Source organism: Pocillopora damicornis, chromosome 2 (assembly GCF_964200805.1).
Source record: "Pocillopora damicornis chromosome 2, jaPocDami1.2, whole genome shotgun sequence".
NCBI classification, from domain to species: domain Eukaryota; kingdom Metazoa; phylum Cnidaria; class Anthozoa; order Scleractinia; family Pocilloporidae; genus Pocillopora; species Pocillopora damicornis.
Genome location: NC_142671.1, coordinates 26,583,285 through 26,602,929, shown reverse-complemented (window position 1 = coordinate 26,602,929; position 19,645 = coordinate 26,583,285). Strand labels below are relative to the sequence as shown.

Here is a 19,645-nt window from a genome sequence, read left to right as displayed (position 1 = left end):
AAAACTCCTTCAATTGGATAGGAATAATCCTGTTCTGCGCAGAAGTAATGTTGGCAAACAAGTTAAGTGGTGCTTATTGTTTCCAAATAGTTACAGCCATTATCAAGCAATGATAATTAATTCAAACAACAAAGCATGTTTATCATGACTCGTAAAACCAAGAGATACCGAAAGCCTGCAGTTCAAGCGCTATTTGAAAAAAAATTATCGTCTCTCACTATTGGTTTATTCGAACAACAAACCATAAGTATTGTAACTAATGAAACTGAAAGAGAAGCAGAAAAGGCTGCAATGAAAGCTTTAATTGAGAGACGTTCAATTTCGCTTTTAGAGTAAACATTTTACCCATTGCGATCATTAGTTATTTTGCTTTTACTTAGGGAAGTAGATTTACGACACGAATGAGTAATAGGAAGTTTCCTTACAGTATTAACGGTATGTAACGCAATACACCACATACAACCAAGGGTCGTTTCGCTCTGTTCACCACAGTATGATCGTGAGATAACTACGTGATAATATTCTAGGGCTGATGCAATATTGCCATCAAAATACATCGTGATTTGATATGGTCCTGTTTTCGGCGGTAAATAATTTCCTGCGGAAAATCCCTTCAATTAGATGGGAAGAATCCTGTTCTGCGCAGAAGTAATGTTGGCAAACAAGTTAAGTGGTGCTTATTACTTCCAAATAGTTATAGCTATTATCAAGCAATTATAGTTTATTCAAACAACAAAGCATGTTTATCATGACTCGTAAAACCAAGAGATACCGAAAGCCTGCAATCCAAGCGCTATTTGAAAACATTCATTTTGTCTCGGTATTAGTTTATTCGAACAACAAAGCATAAGTATTGTGACTAATGAAACTGAAAGAGAAGCAGAAAAGGCTGCAATGAAAGCTCTAATTAAGAAACGTTCAATTTCGCTTTTCGAGTAAACATTTTAGCCCGTGCGATTTTTACTGAGGACGGAGCATCTTCGAGACAATGAAATTATTATGAAACAAAATCAGTGGTCCCAATTTACGAAAAAAAGCCCCTATTCGACGAACAAAGAATGACAGAATCCATGGCCCTCTTACCCAAGGTCCAAATGTATTCTAGCTATTGATTTTCACTGAGTGTGGCCGCAATTTTCTGAGGTCAGTTGACACTGAAGAAAATAAAGTTACTCATAGTCGACTAGAGTGTCATGGAAAAGTTAAAAATCCCGCAGTCGAAAGTGAAAGACTTAGATTAGGGAAAAAACCCTCACATTTCTAAGTCCAAAGGTTTTTTTCATGAATAACTGTTTCACGCCATTTGAAGCTTACAATCGACTTATTCCTAGCGTTGAAAGGAGTACCACAAATCTCAGTAGAAGATGCACAGATTCCGCCAAATGCTATCACAGAAAGCATTCATACTTCAAGCATTCTTTGTCTTTTGTTGTGGTAGGTTTTGAGATTTTCTTTGTCATTTCGGAATTCATTTGATCAGTAAGAAGTTAAGCCGAACTCAGCTGACTTAGCCAGTGTCGTAACTGTAGATAAGGGGAACTGCTTCTGGAAAGAAGTTTGGTGAAACGTTCCTCTAAATAACGTGACCATTAACGATCGTTGCTCGTTTTAAACTGGAGCCAAAAGGACATTTTATGATAATAGTGAACCTTGTGATCCTAATGCAAGTGGGGGATGGTATATATATGGTTAGAAGCGCTCGCACATGGCTAATTGATGATTTCATACGCAACAAGCTTGTCAGTATAGTCCGACCTAAATGTCTTATCTTTTTCTGCGTTATCAGAATTCTGAAAAGGTTCTTTTGGAGAATGGAAGGTAAACAGATTTTTTTCCCCAGATTCAGGTGCTACCTTCCCTGTGTTGAAAAGTTTGCAAAGAAAGCTAGTTTGCAATTGCTATATGAGGTGTGAATGCAACTAGTGATCGAAAGTCATGCACGGGCATTCGAATATCAGTGATTAACAAACAAATTATAGCGGCAAATATTTGTTAAAATTTAAGCGTCGAAACCATCCAAACATCAACTCTTTTTTTAAAACTGCTGGTTTAATTTTGGGATTGAATTAGTCTAGATAGAGAAGAATGGAGAAATTTGAGCTCGAGTCTTAAATGAACTTAAAGGCCATTTTCCTATTTTGAGTCACCTGAGAGCGAAATATTTCCTCATGCTGATGACAGGCCATTATCTTATCAGCCATAACCTTTACTTTACCCGACCAAAAATTAGTTATTATCATTCACAGAGGAATCCTTTCTGTCAGTATATTCAGAGTGTCTTGAATTCTTTGGCTTAAGTTTCCCGTTTCTAATTCACCTTAGTGACCGAGCTACGTATTTGCAAAGTGCTCTTAAGATTTTGGATTGGAAATGTTTTTATTTATTATCAGAAGGGGACCTTATCCTTCTCTCACCTGATTTCCGAGTGTTACTAATTGCGCATGTATGTAAATTTCAGAAAAAGAACCTGTTTTGGCAAAAGATTTCGTTTTATCCACCGCTGAATTTTTATTGACAACGTATTCTTACCATGTATTGGCGACCAAAAAAAGATGCAGCGAGGCGCAACGATTTCACTTCGCTTCGGACCATTTTAATTAACTTGAAAACAGATTATAAAGAGTCCACGTCCATGTTGCCCAGTGTCTGAAATATGAAGTAACGGTTCGTATCGTGGGTGTATAAAAATAAACTGTATGATTACTGAAAATGGGAGAAAGTTAGGCGCAAAATTACTCGAATGTGTTAAACCCCATCAAAGAAATTTCAAAAAACGTCTTAGCGTTTAAGCTTAATGAGAGAAGAAGCCTTTTTCAAACGGACAGTTCGGGGCGTAATAATTGACACGTGCGCTTCCCGTTAGAATTTCGTTGCGCTAGTGATGTAATCTAGAAGACTGTTGTAATAAGTCATTACAATGTGGTGCCTCAAATATCATAAAGCGCTCATGAGGCAATGTGTTATAAGCTGCTCGTGTATCAAAACTATTTAGGCAATAAGAAAGAAAGCAGTAAGAGAAATGATATTGTTAAAGTTTTTTTGTGTCGTTGGCCTATAGGATGTTTACAATGCCAACAGCACGAGGAGCTATGCAAAGATCGAACAGTCACCTAAACTGTACATTGGAAATCAGTTGATAACAGTTGATCGTTTCAAAAACCTTCCTAACGCGAGCGCAATAGGGTGATTCCCTCATTGCTTATTTACAAACGGGACCACAGTATGATGAAACGGTCTCAAAATAAACATGATGTAATGAAGTCTATAAGTCTGCTCTGCTAACGCAAGTAAAACCTCATTGCCGAGTTTACACAACCGATTAACAGAGTTAAGACCATGGCTGTTCGAAGGCTACGATCTTCCGACCATATTTGCAAGTTGTTTTCCCTTTTTGGAGTATGCAGCATGTTTGTGTCATATCCTTCGTTAGGAGGTATGTCAATAAGTAATCTGTTACATTTTTAACGTGATCTCTACCGCGACGTTGATATACTAGAATGCTGGATTACCGCGATTGCAGATATTTACGTTCCTCGAGAGTTTAAACATTTTTCATGCTCTTCTTAGCAGAGAGGCGTAAGTGTATTGATGTATTCATTTTTCTCATAGTGAAATTTCAAACCATCAGATTCACCTCAGTAGGACTGTACAAACTATTGAGAGTTAGCCCTATACCATAGGATATCGATCTCGTTTCCGACTCAAAACTTAAAGTATTTGCCCACAATATTTGCTCCCTAAGAGTTTACCATATGGAAACTTGATTGTGGGTCGACGCGAAGTGTATTCGCTTTGTGAGAGTGATATCCTGGAAATAATCTCGCGAAACTGATGGAACTAAACGCAAAAAAACTCTCTTGTGGACGGCCTTTGATTTTCAATTACGTGTTAGATACGTCTTAAAAATCAAAATATTGATAGCCATTTGTCATTTGTCATCTTTTGTTTTGGTATTCAAAGGGGAAAAACCTCTTGATAAAGAGTTGATAACACCAACCACCTGGGTTCACAAGGGCAAAGACATCTGATCAGTATTGTTCTGAGCAATGATGACATCTATATCGAGTCTCTTTCTTTTACAAGTGGACGCATTTATCGAATACTTTTAGTAATCTAGAGATCGGAATTTAAATTTAAAAAGTTATGTACGTTCATAGCTATTTTTCCATAAACCATGGGGATGCGAAATCAAAAGCTTATAACGCACCAATAAGCTCCCCTAGCTTCTCTTATTAAGACTTGATCTGTAACTTCCAGATCCTCAAGTCTGTGATATTTGTAATAAGCTCCTTAGTCTAACATCCTTCCCCCTTCTCTTGCTTCCACCTCCCCCGATCAAAATCGGTCAAGTTTGAGTTTCTTTTGGCTCGATAACGTCACATTACAAAATATCGACATTTCGTAAAGGCCGCGTTCATTTTCATTTTCAATATCGTGGGAATTTAACCATAAAGATGTATATTGCTACGTCATTCATAACCTTTGGGTGACTGTGCTAAAGGAAAATAATAACTAGAATTTTTGCCTTCATGAACTTTCTTTAATGAGGCCTTTCCTCTCTAAAAAGCCTTTGTCTTCCCTATGCCTCCGGTCTCTCGAAACTCTGATGATCAATAAGTCTTCTCCTTTTGAGTGTAGGCATAATAAAATGCTAATGATTTGTGTTAATTCTTTTCTATCAAACGAAGTCGAGTTGAAATTTGTTTGGGGGACCAAGACATAATTTAGCATCTGGAGGGGAGGGGAGGGGAGGGGAGGGGGGGTCGGAGGATTATGGGGGGATCACGTGGTTTTCAGGGGGAACTGATCGAGAATCAGTCGTCGCTAACCGAGAGGATAAATGGGAGGCCATAGAAAATTGACTGTCAATGACTGGGAATCATAAGATTACTACAGAACCTTGAAGCGATCAGGTAAATTTAATTGTGACACAGCCAAATTCTCCGACCTCCTCCCCTCCCCCCCCCCCCCCCCCCGATGAAATTTTAAAAAAATGGTGGGGCCTTAATCGTGGAACTACACCCGCCACTCAAGATAAACGTTGCTTTTTTTTGTTCCTTTTTTTAGGTGCCGTGGGTACCGAAATTCGAACAGAATGCATAAACGACGAGATCCGGCTTAGCAACCCTCAACTTGCTAGTCTTATCCAGGAAAACTCTTACAAAGAGCTGATCTGGACTGTTGACGATCCAGAAGAGCAAGGGCAGGACAAACAAAAGCTCGTTTATTGTAACGAATATCCTAAATGCCACAAGTATAACATCACTGGGAGATATAAGAACAGAATTGAGACAACCGCTGCCGTGCGGGGTGTGCTTTACATCAAACAGAAGAAGTTCAACGATAAACTCACGTACACATGCCGCGTGATACAGAAAGGAAACAAGCCTCCGTGTGATTACACGATCACAGTCAGATCTTCAGCAAATTGTGAGTAAATCAACGAATCATGTGAACCATCCATTTTTAAAATCTTAAAAAACATAGTTAGACATGAGCCATGCATGCATAATCTGAAAGTAGGCAATTTAACTCGGTTTTTAAGCACTTTTTTTTCATATTGCTCTCACGAGGCCACTGCCGCGGGAAAAGGCCCCATTTCCGACGTGTAAGAGAAGCGTTAACAAAATCAGCCTTAGCTTAGGGCGCAGCTGAGATGTTCAATGGGTAGAGGGTGATGTGGGGGTCACAGTTACGAATTCCTCCGCCGCTGGGCACTTAACGGGAAATGGCTTGTATCTGAATGGGCGGGCTTGTGTTCTGGCAAAGGGGGTACTGTAACATAGTTGTGCCATGTAGGAAATTGGGCGTTTTCTTGAACCGTAATCATAAGACTCAAGAGATAATAAAGGGATTTTCTTGTAAGATTCGTAAGTTATTGTGTACTCTTGGCTTAACCGAAAAAATAACTCAGAAAGGGTATGGGGAAGTCATGAGCTCGCTAGGACACCCCTGCCACACCGCGTCTTTGATAAGTTTCCTTTGGGGTGAATCATTTATTCAAGTTAGTTTGGAGGATTGCCTTAACTGCAAAGTTGATTTGCTTTTCTTTCAAAATTTCTCCGCCAAATGTAGACGGGGAAGTTACCTTCAGGTTCACGTTAAGGATTTATAGTATTATAAGCTAATCTTTCTTTGGTTTTTCCCTCTCAAGGCTTGTCCACGACTGTTGGGAAAAGAATCGACCTGAGCCGTGCGATTCATGAAAAATGTTCAGGGAAAGACGTGGAAGACATAACATGGTACAGGATCCTTCAGGGTGGTGGAAAGGAAAAAATTGCGCACTGCAGTCCATCCAGGGTTTCGTGCTTGCTCATCAATTGCACAAGATCGTGCCCGGAGTATCTAAGAAGGCTGAAGACAAATGGATTATCAGTCATCTTGACAAATGTTACGCCTAATGACCGTGGTTTGAAATTCCAGTGCGAATTACATCCAGGAATCCACGGGACACGTCAAGCTTATACCATTAAGATCAAAGAGGTCGCTGTACCCCGAGAAGGTTAGTGCGTGAGACTTACGCGATTTCGAGGGTGAGTTGTAGGGGTTTTGAGGGTGGGAGAGGCGCCATGTAAGGTTGGTATGTATGCTCGCGCATGCTCAATGTCATTAGGGGCCTTGCTCACAATAAATGTTGTCGGCCTACAGGTGGTGACATGTTCCAACTATCTCCTTCTTTTCCTTTGCGAGTGTTGTATTAATGAAAGCTTGGAGATGATTAAATTGTTCCATGAACACTAATAACAGCAAGAAACTAAAATATAAAATAGCAAGAGAATATACGACCATTGTGATAGATCACCACACATTGTAAATGAGGAGCTTGATATTTTCTGTTTAAACACTTTTTTGCTACAGGTACACCAACCAGAACCCCAGAAGTAATCACAGGAGGGTCTTTACAAGAAGATGAAAGCAACAGGACAAAACACCGACCCACCATCCCGCCTAACGTCACGCCAGTAACCTTAAAATTGACAAAAACACTTTTATTTCTGTGCTTAATGTCGGAAATTTTTACTTTCCCTGGATAGTATATGTATGGAAGGTGAATATACCGCAACATTTTCGACTTGAAACTGTTGGATAGATCTGATCAAAGGTTCCGTCTTATCAAGGCACCAGGTGTGGTTAAGGAATACTCGCTACAGATTGAAGGGTCCACAAACGAACCTTTCAACCTGGGAAGTGGAGTTCTTTTGATCACCAAGATGTTATTATATGATGGAACTGTTGTCCAACAAGTATTTCATTTTGTTTCGTGTCGCAATTCTACGAATACAAATCTTATGCAGCTTCTTCGCTCACGAACAATTATTCACGAACAATTACTTGCCTGTCGCCAGCCATATAAAGAAGAATTTTGGATATTCAATCCGAAATAATTCTTGCCAGAAGAGCGCTATATTCTTCTTTTTGAGTATTAAGACAAAATCGACTGAGGTTTCGAGTAATGAAGGGACAAAAAGAGGCCCCGTAGGCAGTCTTTATCAGTTTCTTTTGACTAGAACATACCGTCAACTTTTGCGTGACCTGCAGGTTTTTAATAATAAAAATATAAACATTTCTTTATGAATTGAAGTGTTTTCCGCCTTTCAAGGCAAGTATTTGTATCAGACTGACACTTTCCGCAGACCAGCCTATCGTCTCGGCTATTTAAATAAGATCAATCAGTCTATGTCTGATGTAATGATGAATAGGGACAGAGTTACGTTTAACAGAATAATCAAGGACACTGGCGGCTCTCAGAGATAGGGGCCATGACCTCATACTCCTCAGAGTTAAAACCGAACGGTTTAAACGGGGTTTTTTAACTATACGACTTTTCAGTTTTATTTCTCAACCTATTTTTCTTTCGTTGGTCTTAAATGGATTTAACTACGCAGTTGGCTCTTAGTTTTTAGTCTCATGATTATTAATAAAGATGTAAAGTCACACGTATGTTGTGTCTCATTCTTCAATAAAAACATTGTTATCACCATTATCAATTTTTTCAATGTCTAAAGCTCGCTGGAATAACCAGTTTGCATTTGCATTGCAAATCAATTTACTTCTTTTAGTTTTGTTAAACTCCGCGAAGCTTTTTTGCAAGACACGCTCTCAAACGGCAAACTAGAATTAAAAACAAAGTGATTCACATCAATTCTCTCAAGATAATTATTGTTCAGAAATCAATGCTTTAACAACTAACAGAATAGAAAGGATACATGGATCACAAACGAGTATCATATCATCTTAGCTTTTTTTTTTCGCGATGTTAACGTCTTTATCCGCAGTTCATATATATAACTTTCATATATTGACATTCGTTTATTCCCCACCTCACGGGTTTATTTGGTAAAGCGCTGCACTGGCATCGCAGAGGTCATGGGTTCAAACCCCGTACAGGCCCAAATTTTTCTTCAGGCCTTATTTTCACTACTGTTCAAATAGTGTTCATTACTGCGATGTTCGCTTTTATAGTTACGTCTTTATCCGCAATTCAAATATATGACTTTCATATATTCACAACATGATTTCTCGTGCAATTTGGTGTGAATGAGCAAGAGTGCAATTTGTAGTCTTTGAAAACCTTACAAGGGCTTGTTTACACTGCATTGCACGAGAAATCATGTTGTTACTTGCTGATAATTTACATGAAAAACGCATCACAAAAAGTCAAGACGGACGAAATATTAGCAAAGCGCACGCGTAATCTGTAATTTGCACTCGTCTTAAATGAAAAATGCACTCCTTTTTAGCCAATCAGACGCGCGTAATTTTTTTCATGTATGCTATTACTAATAGAGTTGTTATCAAGCTGTGACGTATAGTTTATTCAAACCTCAAAGCACGTTTATTGTGATTCGTGCAACTAAAAGATACCGAAAGCCTGAGCTGCAATCCAAGCGCTATCTTAAAACATTTATTCACGCTCAATATCAGTTTATTCAAACAACAAAGCATGTTTATTATGACTCATGAAACTGAAAGAGAAGCAGAGAGGCTGCAATCAAAGTTTTATTTGAAAAACTCCCAATGTCGCTTTTAGAGTTAACATTATAGCCATTGCGATCTTTAGGACCTGGCATCTTCGAGCTAGCTAGCTCGAGCACGCCGCTCTAGCGCGCGCTGTGAAGCGGAACTTTGCCGCCCGCTGTTGTTTGAAATTGAACAGCAGAAATACGAATAAAGGTACAAACAGTTTTCAAAATGGCGTCTGAAAATGCCATTTTGAACGCCACTGAGGCTCTGCGTCCACTACGTAATGAAGTCGGTAATTTCTTTTTGTTTGAAGATGAAGTGAAAACAGCTCTCACTTCAATTTTTGAAAAACACTGTGTGGGCCAAAGCTCTTTGAAACGAGCTAAGATGTCACGAATTCCAGCCTAAGCACTCCTCGAAGGAGAAGTAAAGATGTGGCTAAACATGCTCCATAGGGGCCTCAGTCCAAAAAATGAAGGCCCGAAGCGCTTGGACCGTAGAGTTCAAACGGGCGATGGCCTCGGAAATTTTTTCCTTAATTTTTCAGAATGTAAAAAAAGCCCGTTCCGCTTATGGTGTTTCGTACAAAGAAGAAAAACACACAGATGTAATCTACTATCACCGAGAGAACAGACTTATTCGAGATTTGCCAAGTTATCTGAGCTAAGCAGTGATTCAGTCCGAGAATTCCTAATGAAGAAGAGTAAAGGAACAAGTAAAGGAACTTCAAAAGTTTCCATAAGTTCTGAAATGCCTTTCGCCATCACATCTATCAAGAGGACACAACAAGTAGTGGTGAAAGCCCACTACAAATTCACTAATGAATTTGGCTACACCTTTTCGTAAGCATATAAGTAATGAGAGCGAGACTGAATGGAGTATATTTCAGGCTGTTTGTAATTATAAGTTGTCCTAACATTATGCACTCGGCTGATTTGAAGTTTCTTGCCTTGCCTTAATTGTACTCCATTCCGCGCAGTTATCAATGAATCCTATTAAATACCATAGACATACTTTATCAATATTGGAAACAATGTTGGGATGCCTTTCAGTTTGATTTGTTTTGTTGGGACAAATTTTAATCAAAACCACACAACAGAGGGGAGATCAAAGTGTAATTTATTCTAACACTATCTTAAAGGTCCTACCTACTGCTAATACAATATCATAATATAATCTCAAGTCAACAGTGGTTTTGAGTCAGACTATATACAAATTTAGCATTAATTACAAAAGCTGTGGAGCAATCTTTCCATCCTTAACACTATGCTCAATAAGTTTTATGATTGGGTCTTCACAAAAACAGCACTTAGCATCCTCAGGACATGCTTTTAACAGACCACAATAGTAATAAGATGGATCACTGAATACCCTCTCTGGGATGTAGGCTACATTTTTGCATGCAGCTTCTGGCTGCTGAAAACCTTGCTGAGGCAGCCAAATCAGCATCACATATTCATGTCTAAATATTTCAACCCATCTGTTTTGATATGTTGTATTTTCACTTAATTTTTCAGAAAAATATGCTTTGCTTCTCGCCCTTCCATTGTTACTATTCCCAACCCCTGCCCATACTTTTCAAGCATTTGACGACAATGAGTGGGGACAATGTGACCCAATGTCCAGACAGTAGGATTTACAGAACTTGGCAAGAACAATGAATTTACTTTAAAATACTTATAGCAAGCAATAGAAAGCTGATCAATCTGGTCTAATGTTTTCTCAAATCTATTAAAGAGAGAAACACAGTCTCTCAGCCTCACACCTAAATAAGCTAAAGCAAGAACTGTTTGATGTTCTTTCCCGAAGTCACTTTCACAGCTTAGCCACTTGATTAATCTCATGACAAGTTATGACAAAAACAACAGGAATCTGTTCCAGTAAATCTATAATGAAAATCAGCTCCAGACCCTTGAGTTTCATTGAACCATTGTTTTGTCCTGTTTGCAAGGCATCTGGTCTTTACTTCTGTTTGTAAAGCTGTAATTACTCGTGCAAAAGGGGCTATCAGGTGGTACCTCAGAAAACTCTTTACAATCAGCTGGTAGCTTAGATTTTCTTATAGCTTTTGTCAAAACTGCCTTAAAAAAGTACTGCCAAGCATTGTTCTTCAGATGAAGGGGTTCCACATGAGTTTTATCAATATAAGAACCTAATAGAGGCAAAAATTCCTGTCTACTATTTTGTTTGGCAATGAAATCATTGATTTTAGATCTCTTTATCTTCTCAGAAATTTTTTCAAGTGCTACTCTCTTTTTAAATGCTCAACCTTGTTGACAACATTTACTCTTTGCCAGTAATTCTATGGCTTCCACTTGTTTGACCTGTCAGTTCCAAATGTACCCTTCACATCCCTAGGGTGAGAAATACTTAGCACTAATAGTCAATTCACCTGCCAACATGGCAAGCATCTTCATGTCATTTGGCAATTCCTCCAGCTTAAACCTAAATTTAATGCCTTCAAATTCATACTCGGCTCTTTCTAACTCTGCAATTTTCAGTAATAATGACCTCACATATTTCTTTGTAACAGGAGAGCTTTCATCACAGTTGGCACTAAAAATTAGAAAGTTATCATAACTTAATGCCACCCTTCTTCCAACATTGAGGAAACTGACCAAAAAAGAACATATGCTCTCATTCTTGCCAAATGGGCATCAGTCACCACCAAAAGCAATTTGAAAAGTGCCTGTTGATTCTGTAAAGCCTTTCAAGCTTTCTTTTATATTCTTAGATAGACAAAATTTGGCAAGCATTGGAAGGTATTGTCTTAAGTCTCTATATGCACCATTCACTGAGTTTTCAGTTTTTAAGCCCTCTAGATAGTCTGGGTCAATTTCATGAACAGTTCCAATATCAATCTTTTTTAACTGTTCCACAAGGTTACTATAAGCGAAAAGCTTTGGTACCTTACAGCCTTTACAAATTGAAATGCTTGTTCTTTTCCCTGGTTTACTTTCATTTGATTTCATTGAAAGCACCAGTCTAACACTTTTGTACTTTCTTTTACCCTTTACACCACTTGCATAATATGTTGCAATACTTCGTACAATGTTGTCATCTGACTTTTCAAATTTTAAAACATTTTTCTTATACTCTTTAGAAACTACTCTATTAGTCAACTGCTTGTTCCCTGTCACATAATTTGTGAGAGTATCCAATTTGCATCTTTTCTGCAAAGTGTAGAACAATCCCTCTAAAGTGGCTGGAGAATGTTCATTTGTGCTTCCATGAATTCTGGCGGCAGTTTCAATGGTCTCGTGCCTCCTTTTTCTTGCAATTCTTGGACCCAGTGTTGATCGTCCATCAACAAGTGCAGTAGGGCTTCTTGTTTGTGCCTGAGATACCTGTCCCTGTGTCTAAAAATATAATTCAATTAAATTAGACACTGGGTAGTAACACATTTATTAAAATAAGAAGTGGTTGGGTGAGACCAAAATTGTAAACAAAATAGATCTGAACACAACAATTTTATCTCACCATATCTTACATTTGATATTTTGATGTTTATTTTGACAATTTAGAGACACCGTCATTTAAGACAGTCTTCTGACTGACCAGATGAACATAGGCACATACTCAGGTTTCTTGCCCTGGCACTGGCTGTCATTCTGGTACTGGCTCTGTGTTGAGTGGCCAGTCCACCAAAATTTAACTTGCAAAAATATTTTTTCTTTTTGCAATCTATCCACATCTCCCTGAAGCCTAGCAATATATGGAATTTGACATTCGCAGCCTGTGCCAGGCATTGAGATTCCACTTACTGAAAAACTCGCCATTCTTAAAACTCTTACTACTGGTATGTATGTAGATAGAGTCTCAAACAAAAAATGACAGTAAAAGAGAGAGAGAGTCTTTGCTCTTGAACGAGTTGAAATGTCTTTACCAACTTATATCTTGCATTTGATATTTTAATGTTTACAATTTAGAGACACTGTCATTTATGACAGTCCTCTGACTAACCAGATGAACACAGGCACACACTCAGGTTTCTTGTTCAGGCACTGGCATAGAAGCCTGGCACTGGCTGTCATGCTGGTACTGGCTCTGTGTTAAGTGGCCAGTCCACCAAAATTGAACTTGTAGAAATATTTTTTCTTCTCACAAAATTGAGTATTTTTCATTAATGCTTTTATCAAAAATTGGCATAAAATTTCATTCATCTACTAACTAATGAAAACCTACAGTCAGAAGTTGTGCACAGCAGTTTTTTGCTGCACACTTGCCAGTGCTGGTAAAACAACCACAATAAGGAATCAAGAGTATACTCACAGGAATATTTTCCAACTCATGTGTTATGTCCTTGCATCATTCCCTTACTGTGGCCAACTGAAAGCATTAATTAAACATGTGATTTCTTATGCACTGATTGGTTAATTTTTAAAGTTCATTTAAAGTTCAGACAGATAAAAAGCTGGTGGGGGGGGGGGGAATTAACGAATGTTTGTGTAGGGAGGTACAGCAGGGATGCACAAACCATTACCCTGTTTATAATTAAAATCATTATTATTATTATTTTGAATTTCCTACCTTGTCAAAATTGAAATACAAGCCTCCCTGTACTCACACTTCCACCACTCGCCTAAAATACTCTGATACAAAATTCTCTAATATTCAAAATATAAGACATTTTCAAAGCACTAATACTAATTTACGTTAAAATAACAAATTAAATATGTTATCTCACCTTTTCCTGGGCTCGTTGGACCTTTTTGATGAGTAGCACAATCACCATGTCCATAGGGGGTTGACTGCAAACTTTCAATGATTTCTTCTGTTTTACATTTTCATTGAAGTCAAATCTTTGCTTACAGGTAAAGTTGTTCTTATTGATTATTGTAAAAGCAAAAAATCAGAAAACCACATTACTGTCTTCGAGAAAATACCCGTGAAAGATGAAAAATCGAGCCAATTTTGGTTGTAACGCGTAACACAATCTCAGTGATAAAATTTTTGAAATACATTTTTTAGTGAAAAGAAAGCTCGTTTGAGCAAACAAATTACACCTAATGATAACACACAATAAACACTACATTTGAGCAAAACTTTGACATTTCAAGTTTATTAAAACGCATAGAAAAGATTCATCATTCTTACGTATCCTTTGTGTAACGCTGGGTTTCAGAATTTGGAAGTACACCAAGTTGTTGTCCGTAGATTGACTGAACTGGAATCCTGTGGGAACAAAAACACATTAACCAAATGCTCATACTTGGTGTTCTAAAATAGCGAAAAATCAGTCTAAAGGATTGGCTATAAACGGAGAAATATTAGTGTAAAACAGTCGCTACGGTTCTCTAAAACCTGATTACGCAATAATATTTTTCATCAACTTACCTTCTCCTTCGCCACTATAGTTCAAACACGGCAAAGTCGGGTTTCGAAATCGATTACACTTTAATGCTCATAAGTTTCTCTTGTCATTTCCAAGTTTTCGGGTCCATATCTTCAGAAACGGCCAAAATATTCACTTTTGACCAAGTCGCTACGCTTTTTACCATGTTGACGCCATATTGAGAACGGAGTCTCTCCACAAATGCCACCAAAAGCGCTGTGAAATCTGCTGTTTGCTCTGCCATTTTCGCCTTCATCTTTTCATCTCCGTGTCGAAAAGAGCTTGGTAACCTTTCCTTGTTTTGGGGGTTTCTGCGACGTTATCAAGGGTAGCGGGGTCTTCAAGCTCAATAATTTTTCTGAGATTTAGCAATCTGTAAAATATCGCTTCAGGTGCGTTTGACAAGAGGTATGGTTAACGAAAGGAAGAAAAGCTTGCGAGGATCAAAGAGTGGAGGACGAAAAGTAGGAAAAGAATAGGCTAAGGAATCTAAAATATAATGGAAAGAATCGCAAAAAGAGAGCTGAATTTCCAAGAGAAAATCGCTTATGTGATCTTCAAGTTGTAAAAAGAGGCAGAAAGTCACTTTTTAGAGTGCCAGTTGATCTCACTCAGGAGATACTAGCCTCCATGTAATACAAAATGTTATTATTTCTACTTTTTACTGTGTCAGTGAACTCGAAATTGATCATTTGTGAAAAAGACCACACCCACAAGGGATTATGGGTAAATACAAATTTGAATCAAATGTGACAAAAATAAAATAGTTTGAAATAAATCAGTTGTAATAGTAGATGTAAGTTTAAAACAAACCTAAAGAAGTGATTTTGTCCCAAACTAGCAATTTTCACATTTTCCATACATGTTACAGAAGTGGGTATGGTGATTGTGCTACTCATCTTTGTACTCTGCCAATGGCTTGCGATTTTCATTAACAGCTTTCTCTCTTGCAACCTTCCGATCTTTCATGTATTGAGCCACGTTAAAGCGCGCGTTCTTTTTCGGCGGCATCCTAAATATTTACTCATTAAAAACTAAGAAAAGAATGCAAAATTAGGAAAACAAAAATCATAGAGTTCTAGTCAAGGCTTTGAAGTTTCTCTTCGTAACAAAATTGCTCGGATAAGAAGAAATATTTAAGACTATCCGGGCCAAAAATACTATAGAACGACAAACGAACCTTGCCTTCCCTTTTACTATTTCCTCCTCTGTCTCTTTTTAAGCGAACATTGAAGAAAGTATTGCATGTTTGGTATCAAAATGACGGGAAAACGTTTTACTTTCAGAACATTTGAGTTTTGGCGCCTTTGGACTAACCCAAGGACCGCTCGGAGGCATTTTTCGACAGGCATTTAACTTAGTTCCAGTCTTCTCTAAGAAACACACGGTCACAGACGCCATATTTGTGGACAATGATTGTTCCGCTTTATAGTGCGCGCCAGCCCGGCTCTAGATGATGGGATTTCATATCAAACTCATCCCATAGAAAACTGAACATTTGCTTAAATTGGTCCCAAGCCACCGTATTACTCACCTGACATGCGCAGAGCAATTAAATAAGCAAAGAGCGCCAATGTTAAAAATGGCGGCTAACAGAGTGAAGCGGGGGCATAAGACTCCGAAGAGATTTATTGACGAATTCGCAGAAGCTAAGACCAAGCAATGCAAGAAAATAAAAACTACGGATAAGAATATTTATCCTGTTGAGATAATATAGGTCGACAAAGCGAGAAAACATGGCAAAATTCATTTCAAAGGGTACTGCGAGAAATTTGACGAATGGAGGCCTTGCGATGAACATAATTTGCCCGTGATGCGATTGGAACCGATGTCAAAACCAATCGATGATTCCTTCAGCGATCGCCAGCAAACTTTTTATGAACGCGTTTACAGGGAGATCAAGCGAAAGTTGTACTCCGGGCGCAGAGAGGATTCAAAAGTTCGTATTGAAATTCAAGTCGATGACGATGTTTTCTATAAAAGTCTTGGGAGGATTTCATCCAAAAAATATCAGAGGAATAAACTCATATATGAAATTCTTTCAAATGAAACTCTGGATTGTTATATCGGCACAAAGTGGAATGAGCGGATCATGAATGAAAACGGCGATTTTGCTTATGTTGTACCAGGGACTGTGAGATTTTGGTTGACAAAAAGAAACCCCATAGTGGAATTTAAATTAATTGGCGATAAATACGTGAGATCTGAAATCGAAGACGGGCATCGAGTCGTTTTTACATTTGTCCGTGGAGATGGCAACAGATGTGGATACAAAAATATGGTCCATCATTAATATATTTGATTTAGCACGTGTTTGTTGATTTTGATAGTTGATGTCAAAGAATTATTTTACTTGCATGTGAATTACCTTCATAAAATGTAAACATGTGGTTATAAATGACCCATATATTTCAGTCTGTGATTCTGTTGTAATCAATGCAGTAACATTTTTGAAAAAGACTCCTTGAATACTGTATACAAGAAACATTTCACAGGCATAGCAAATTATTCTACACAACTTCTACTAACAGTTTTTGGGTAATACACTCCTTTAATACATTGATATATTATATTATTACTGATTGATTAAATCACATCTTGGCTTCCATTTACCATCTATTTTAACAAGATGTGCACAGAAAGTGGGAGCATCGCATTTGCTGCATTTTGCAGTACATGTTTTGATGGTATGGCCAGAAGTTGAACAGTTTCCACAGTTGTAGCTTTCCTTCACCCTTTCCAAACCAGCAGCTTCCAAAAGCTGTATTCTGTGTTTTTTCAAGAAAAGTTGCTTTAGAGCAGAAACCCCTCTATGATTAGATGATCGAAAGTAGTCCTTTGATACAGTGTTGTTGTACTTCTCCATACCTTGCTGAGTGTAATAAGCTAAATTTTGGTATAGCTTTAAAAATTCAGGTACATGAACATACAAAGAATGCATATATGGTGTTACATCTTTTGCTTGGTAAAGGTCTAGGAATTTTTGAAACCATTTTTTGATTTTGTCCTTGAGGCTAGAGATAGCATCATCTGTAGTGTAATTAAGTTTAAGATCACCTATAATATCTATGAAATTACCCCAAAGGGCTTGCAGCTTGTCCACATTATGAAACTCTGGTAATAGTAAGTGAAAATTAATATGTTGGAAAAGCAAGAGTTTTTCAGGTCTAGTAAGGTCTCTGTACTCCAACTTCTTGCTGTCCCTATTAATTTTCCATTCAAAATTAATTCCAAGTTCTTTTACAAATTTCTCATACCCAGCCATATGTCTATACTTATTTCGACAAAACCCATTTGAAAAAGTAGATACCTTGTCAATGGCATCTTTCCTGCGAAGTTCCCTGATCAGAAGTTCAATTAAATTATCAGATATTCTCAAAAATAAATGTAGTGTATCAATTATTACATGGTCAATAGGAATAAAATCAAATAATGGATTGGTTTTACAATTATATTGCTTAGATTTTGCATACTTACCTATTTCTTGTAAATCTCTTACCCCAAGAGATTTGTCAGTTATAGACCACTTTTAACTGATGTCAAACCTTTCATTTCCTGGGCACTTACACCAAACACAAGAGAAATTTTGATTAGCAGCCCCTGAACCACAAACACAGGCTAGAAACTTCCAGTCTCCTCCCAAAAAATACTCAATGCTATACTTATGACTATTTACAGTAATTTCTTTTAAATTTGACATTTCATTATTTAGATCAGCAAGGCTTTCTTTAAGATTGTCATAGTTCTCTGTTGTCTTAATTATTGCTAGAACATAGTTCCCTTTTTCATTCATTGCTGCATCCTTTTCATTCAAAATTGTGTATGTGACATTTTCAAGTTTAAAGCCTTTTCCCAATGTTGGTACCATCACCACTGAGCTTTACTTTAATAGTAGTAACCTTGTCCAATACTCCATTTTTCTGCAGCCTTTTTATCTGTTCCTCAAGACTCCCCCTGAAAGAAATCTGTACTCCCTCTGCCTCCTCTGGTGTACTTCTCAGATTCCAATTGGCATTTAGTTTATCTAGGTGTTTGCATATTTATATTTTGTGGGCATGTCTTTACACTTCATGGCCAACTCATGCCAAGCTTCATTAGATATATTCAATTTTTCCTTCAAGTAAACCCACATATTGATGTCATCAATATCATTGTCAGTCAGTTCTCTTGGCTCTGTTTCCAATAGTTGTAACTCTCCCTCTTCTACGTACCAATGAAATAGTTTCATATTGTTGAGTGTCATTATTAAATACCTCAACCTTGGTGGCAATAAAATTGTAGAGGCCTAAAAATGACAGTGCTGAGTGGCAGTCTTCTTTAAATCCTCGCCTTAATCTTGCCTGATGTTGTTTGGTATAATCAGTGAAACGTTTGCTTTTGTTTGGACCCCTTTGTCCCTTTTTTTGCATTCTTGCTGCTTTTTTCGCTAATCTTTTGAATTTTTGTTTGTATTGTTCTTTTCTGTTTTCCGAATCCCTAATAACATCTTCAAACTCCTGCTCAATTTTTAATCTCTTTGCCTGCTCTGCGGCTAAATCCAGTTCAGCTTTCCTTTTCTGCCCACGAAGCTGTTGGTTTTCCTCAATCAATGAGTTGTTTTCAAGCTCATGATAGAAAATTTTGAAGGAGTGGTTTTTTGCCTTCCACGCATCAATAAGCTTCTTTATACTTTTCCCCCCACTTTTTGACGCTTTCTTGAACGCTGAATGGAGGAGAGAAATCTTTTTCCTGAAGACGTTGAGAATTCTGGAATTTATAACAACTCCGCGAATCTCAGATTCCCTCAATATTTTTTCCACGATTCCCACAATCACAGAATCAGCACTTTCGTCGTTAGGCTCTTGATCAGACTTCTTCGACAGGGAATATATGAGATAGCTGATAAAAAAAAAATCAGTTCGGTGAAAAAAAAATGAAAAAAATTAAAAAGAAAAAAGAAACAGGTTGGAATACACTTCGATAAACGCAATTTTTACTTACTTGTTTATTTCGTAAGTAAACCAAGGCAGTTTTTCCCCTTTTGGACCATTTGTTTCTTCGCCGAAATCGTTTTGTGCATCTACCGCCACCGCGAGAAGAGCCAGCGAAGAAAAAATCACCAGTGCGTAAACTTCGAGTCCCATTTCCCGAACCCAAACAATATCCAAACCTCATGTATTATACATCAAATTGCGCCAAATTTATTGTTTTTTTCGTATTTCGCGGTAATGACCAGTTTTAGGCATGCGCTTTAGATTTATAGTCCCAGACTCCATGGCCACTGCTTGCATGTGGCGTGAACCCCTCTTCGACATATCTGAATCGCTAACCATAAGTCTCAAAAACCCGAACGAAATATTTTAATGA

At 37.8% G+C, this 19,645-nt stretch overlaps 2 protein-coding genes and 2 pseudogenes across 4 annotated transcripts; 2 read left to right on the top strand and 2 right to left on the bottom strand.

The window, feature by feature from the left end:
• Positions 1 to 565: 565 nt before the first annotated feature.
• On the top strand, positions 566 to 7,941 carry LOC113670021 (uncharacterized). Of its 2 annotated transcripts, none has more exons than XM_089198088.1 (4): positions 566 to 1,434; positions 5,068 to 5,430; positions 6,155 to 6,502; positions 6,859 to 7,941. In XM_089198088.1, the coding sequence occupies exons 1-4, from the start codon at positions 1,365 to 1,367 to the stop codon at positions 7,032 to 7,034; spliced, it is 957 nt and encodes a 318-aa protein (XP_089054214.1). In that variant the 5' UTR covers positions 566 to 1,364; the 3' UTR covers positions 7,035 to 7,941. The 2 variants fall into 2 exon arrangements, with proteins under 2 accessions (XP_089054214.1, XP_089054213.1); XM_089198087.1 differs by lacking the exon at positions 566 to 1,434 and adding an exon at positions 3,264 to 3,433.
• Positions 7,942 to 9,111: 1,170 nt separating this feature from the next.
• Positions 9,112 to 9,995, top strand: LOC113669774 (uncharacterized; annotated as a pseudogene).
• Positions 9,996 to 10,066: 71 nt separating this feature from the next.
• LOC113669216 (uncharacterized) lies at positions 10,067 to 14,596 on the bottom strand (annotated as a pseudogene). Its single transcript, XR_016184188.1, has 4 exons — positions 14,302 to 14,596; positions 13,495 to 14,139; positions 13,237 to 13,293; positions 10,067 to 12,323 (listed from the first exon to the last, which is right to left on the bottom strand). The product of XR_016184188.1 is annotated as an uncharacterized LOC113669216 (transcript).
• On the bottom strand, positions 12,161 to 19,546 carry LOC149050531 (uncharacterized). The gene is made up of 5 exons (XM_089192939.1): positions 19,280 to 19,546; positions 18,511 to 19,177; positions 14,302 to 14,315; positions 14,062 to 14,139; positions 12,161 to 12,323 (listed from the first exon to the last, which is right to left on the bottom strand). Exons 1-5 carry the CDS (start codon positions 19,420 to 19,422, stop codon positions 12,161 to 12,163), a joined length of 1,065 nt encoding a protein of 354 aa, XP_089049065.1. The 5' UTR covers positions 19,423 to 19,546.
• Positions 19,547 to 19,645: the final 99 nt, after the last annotated feature.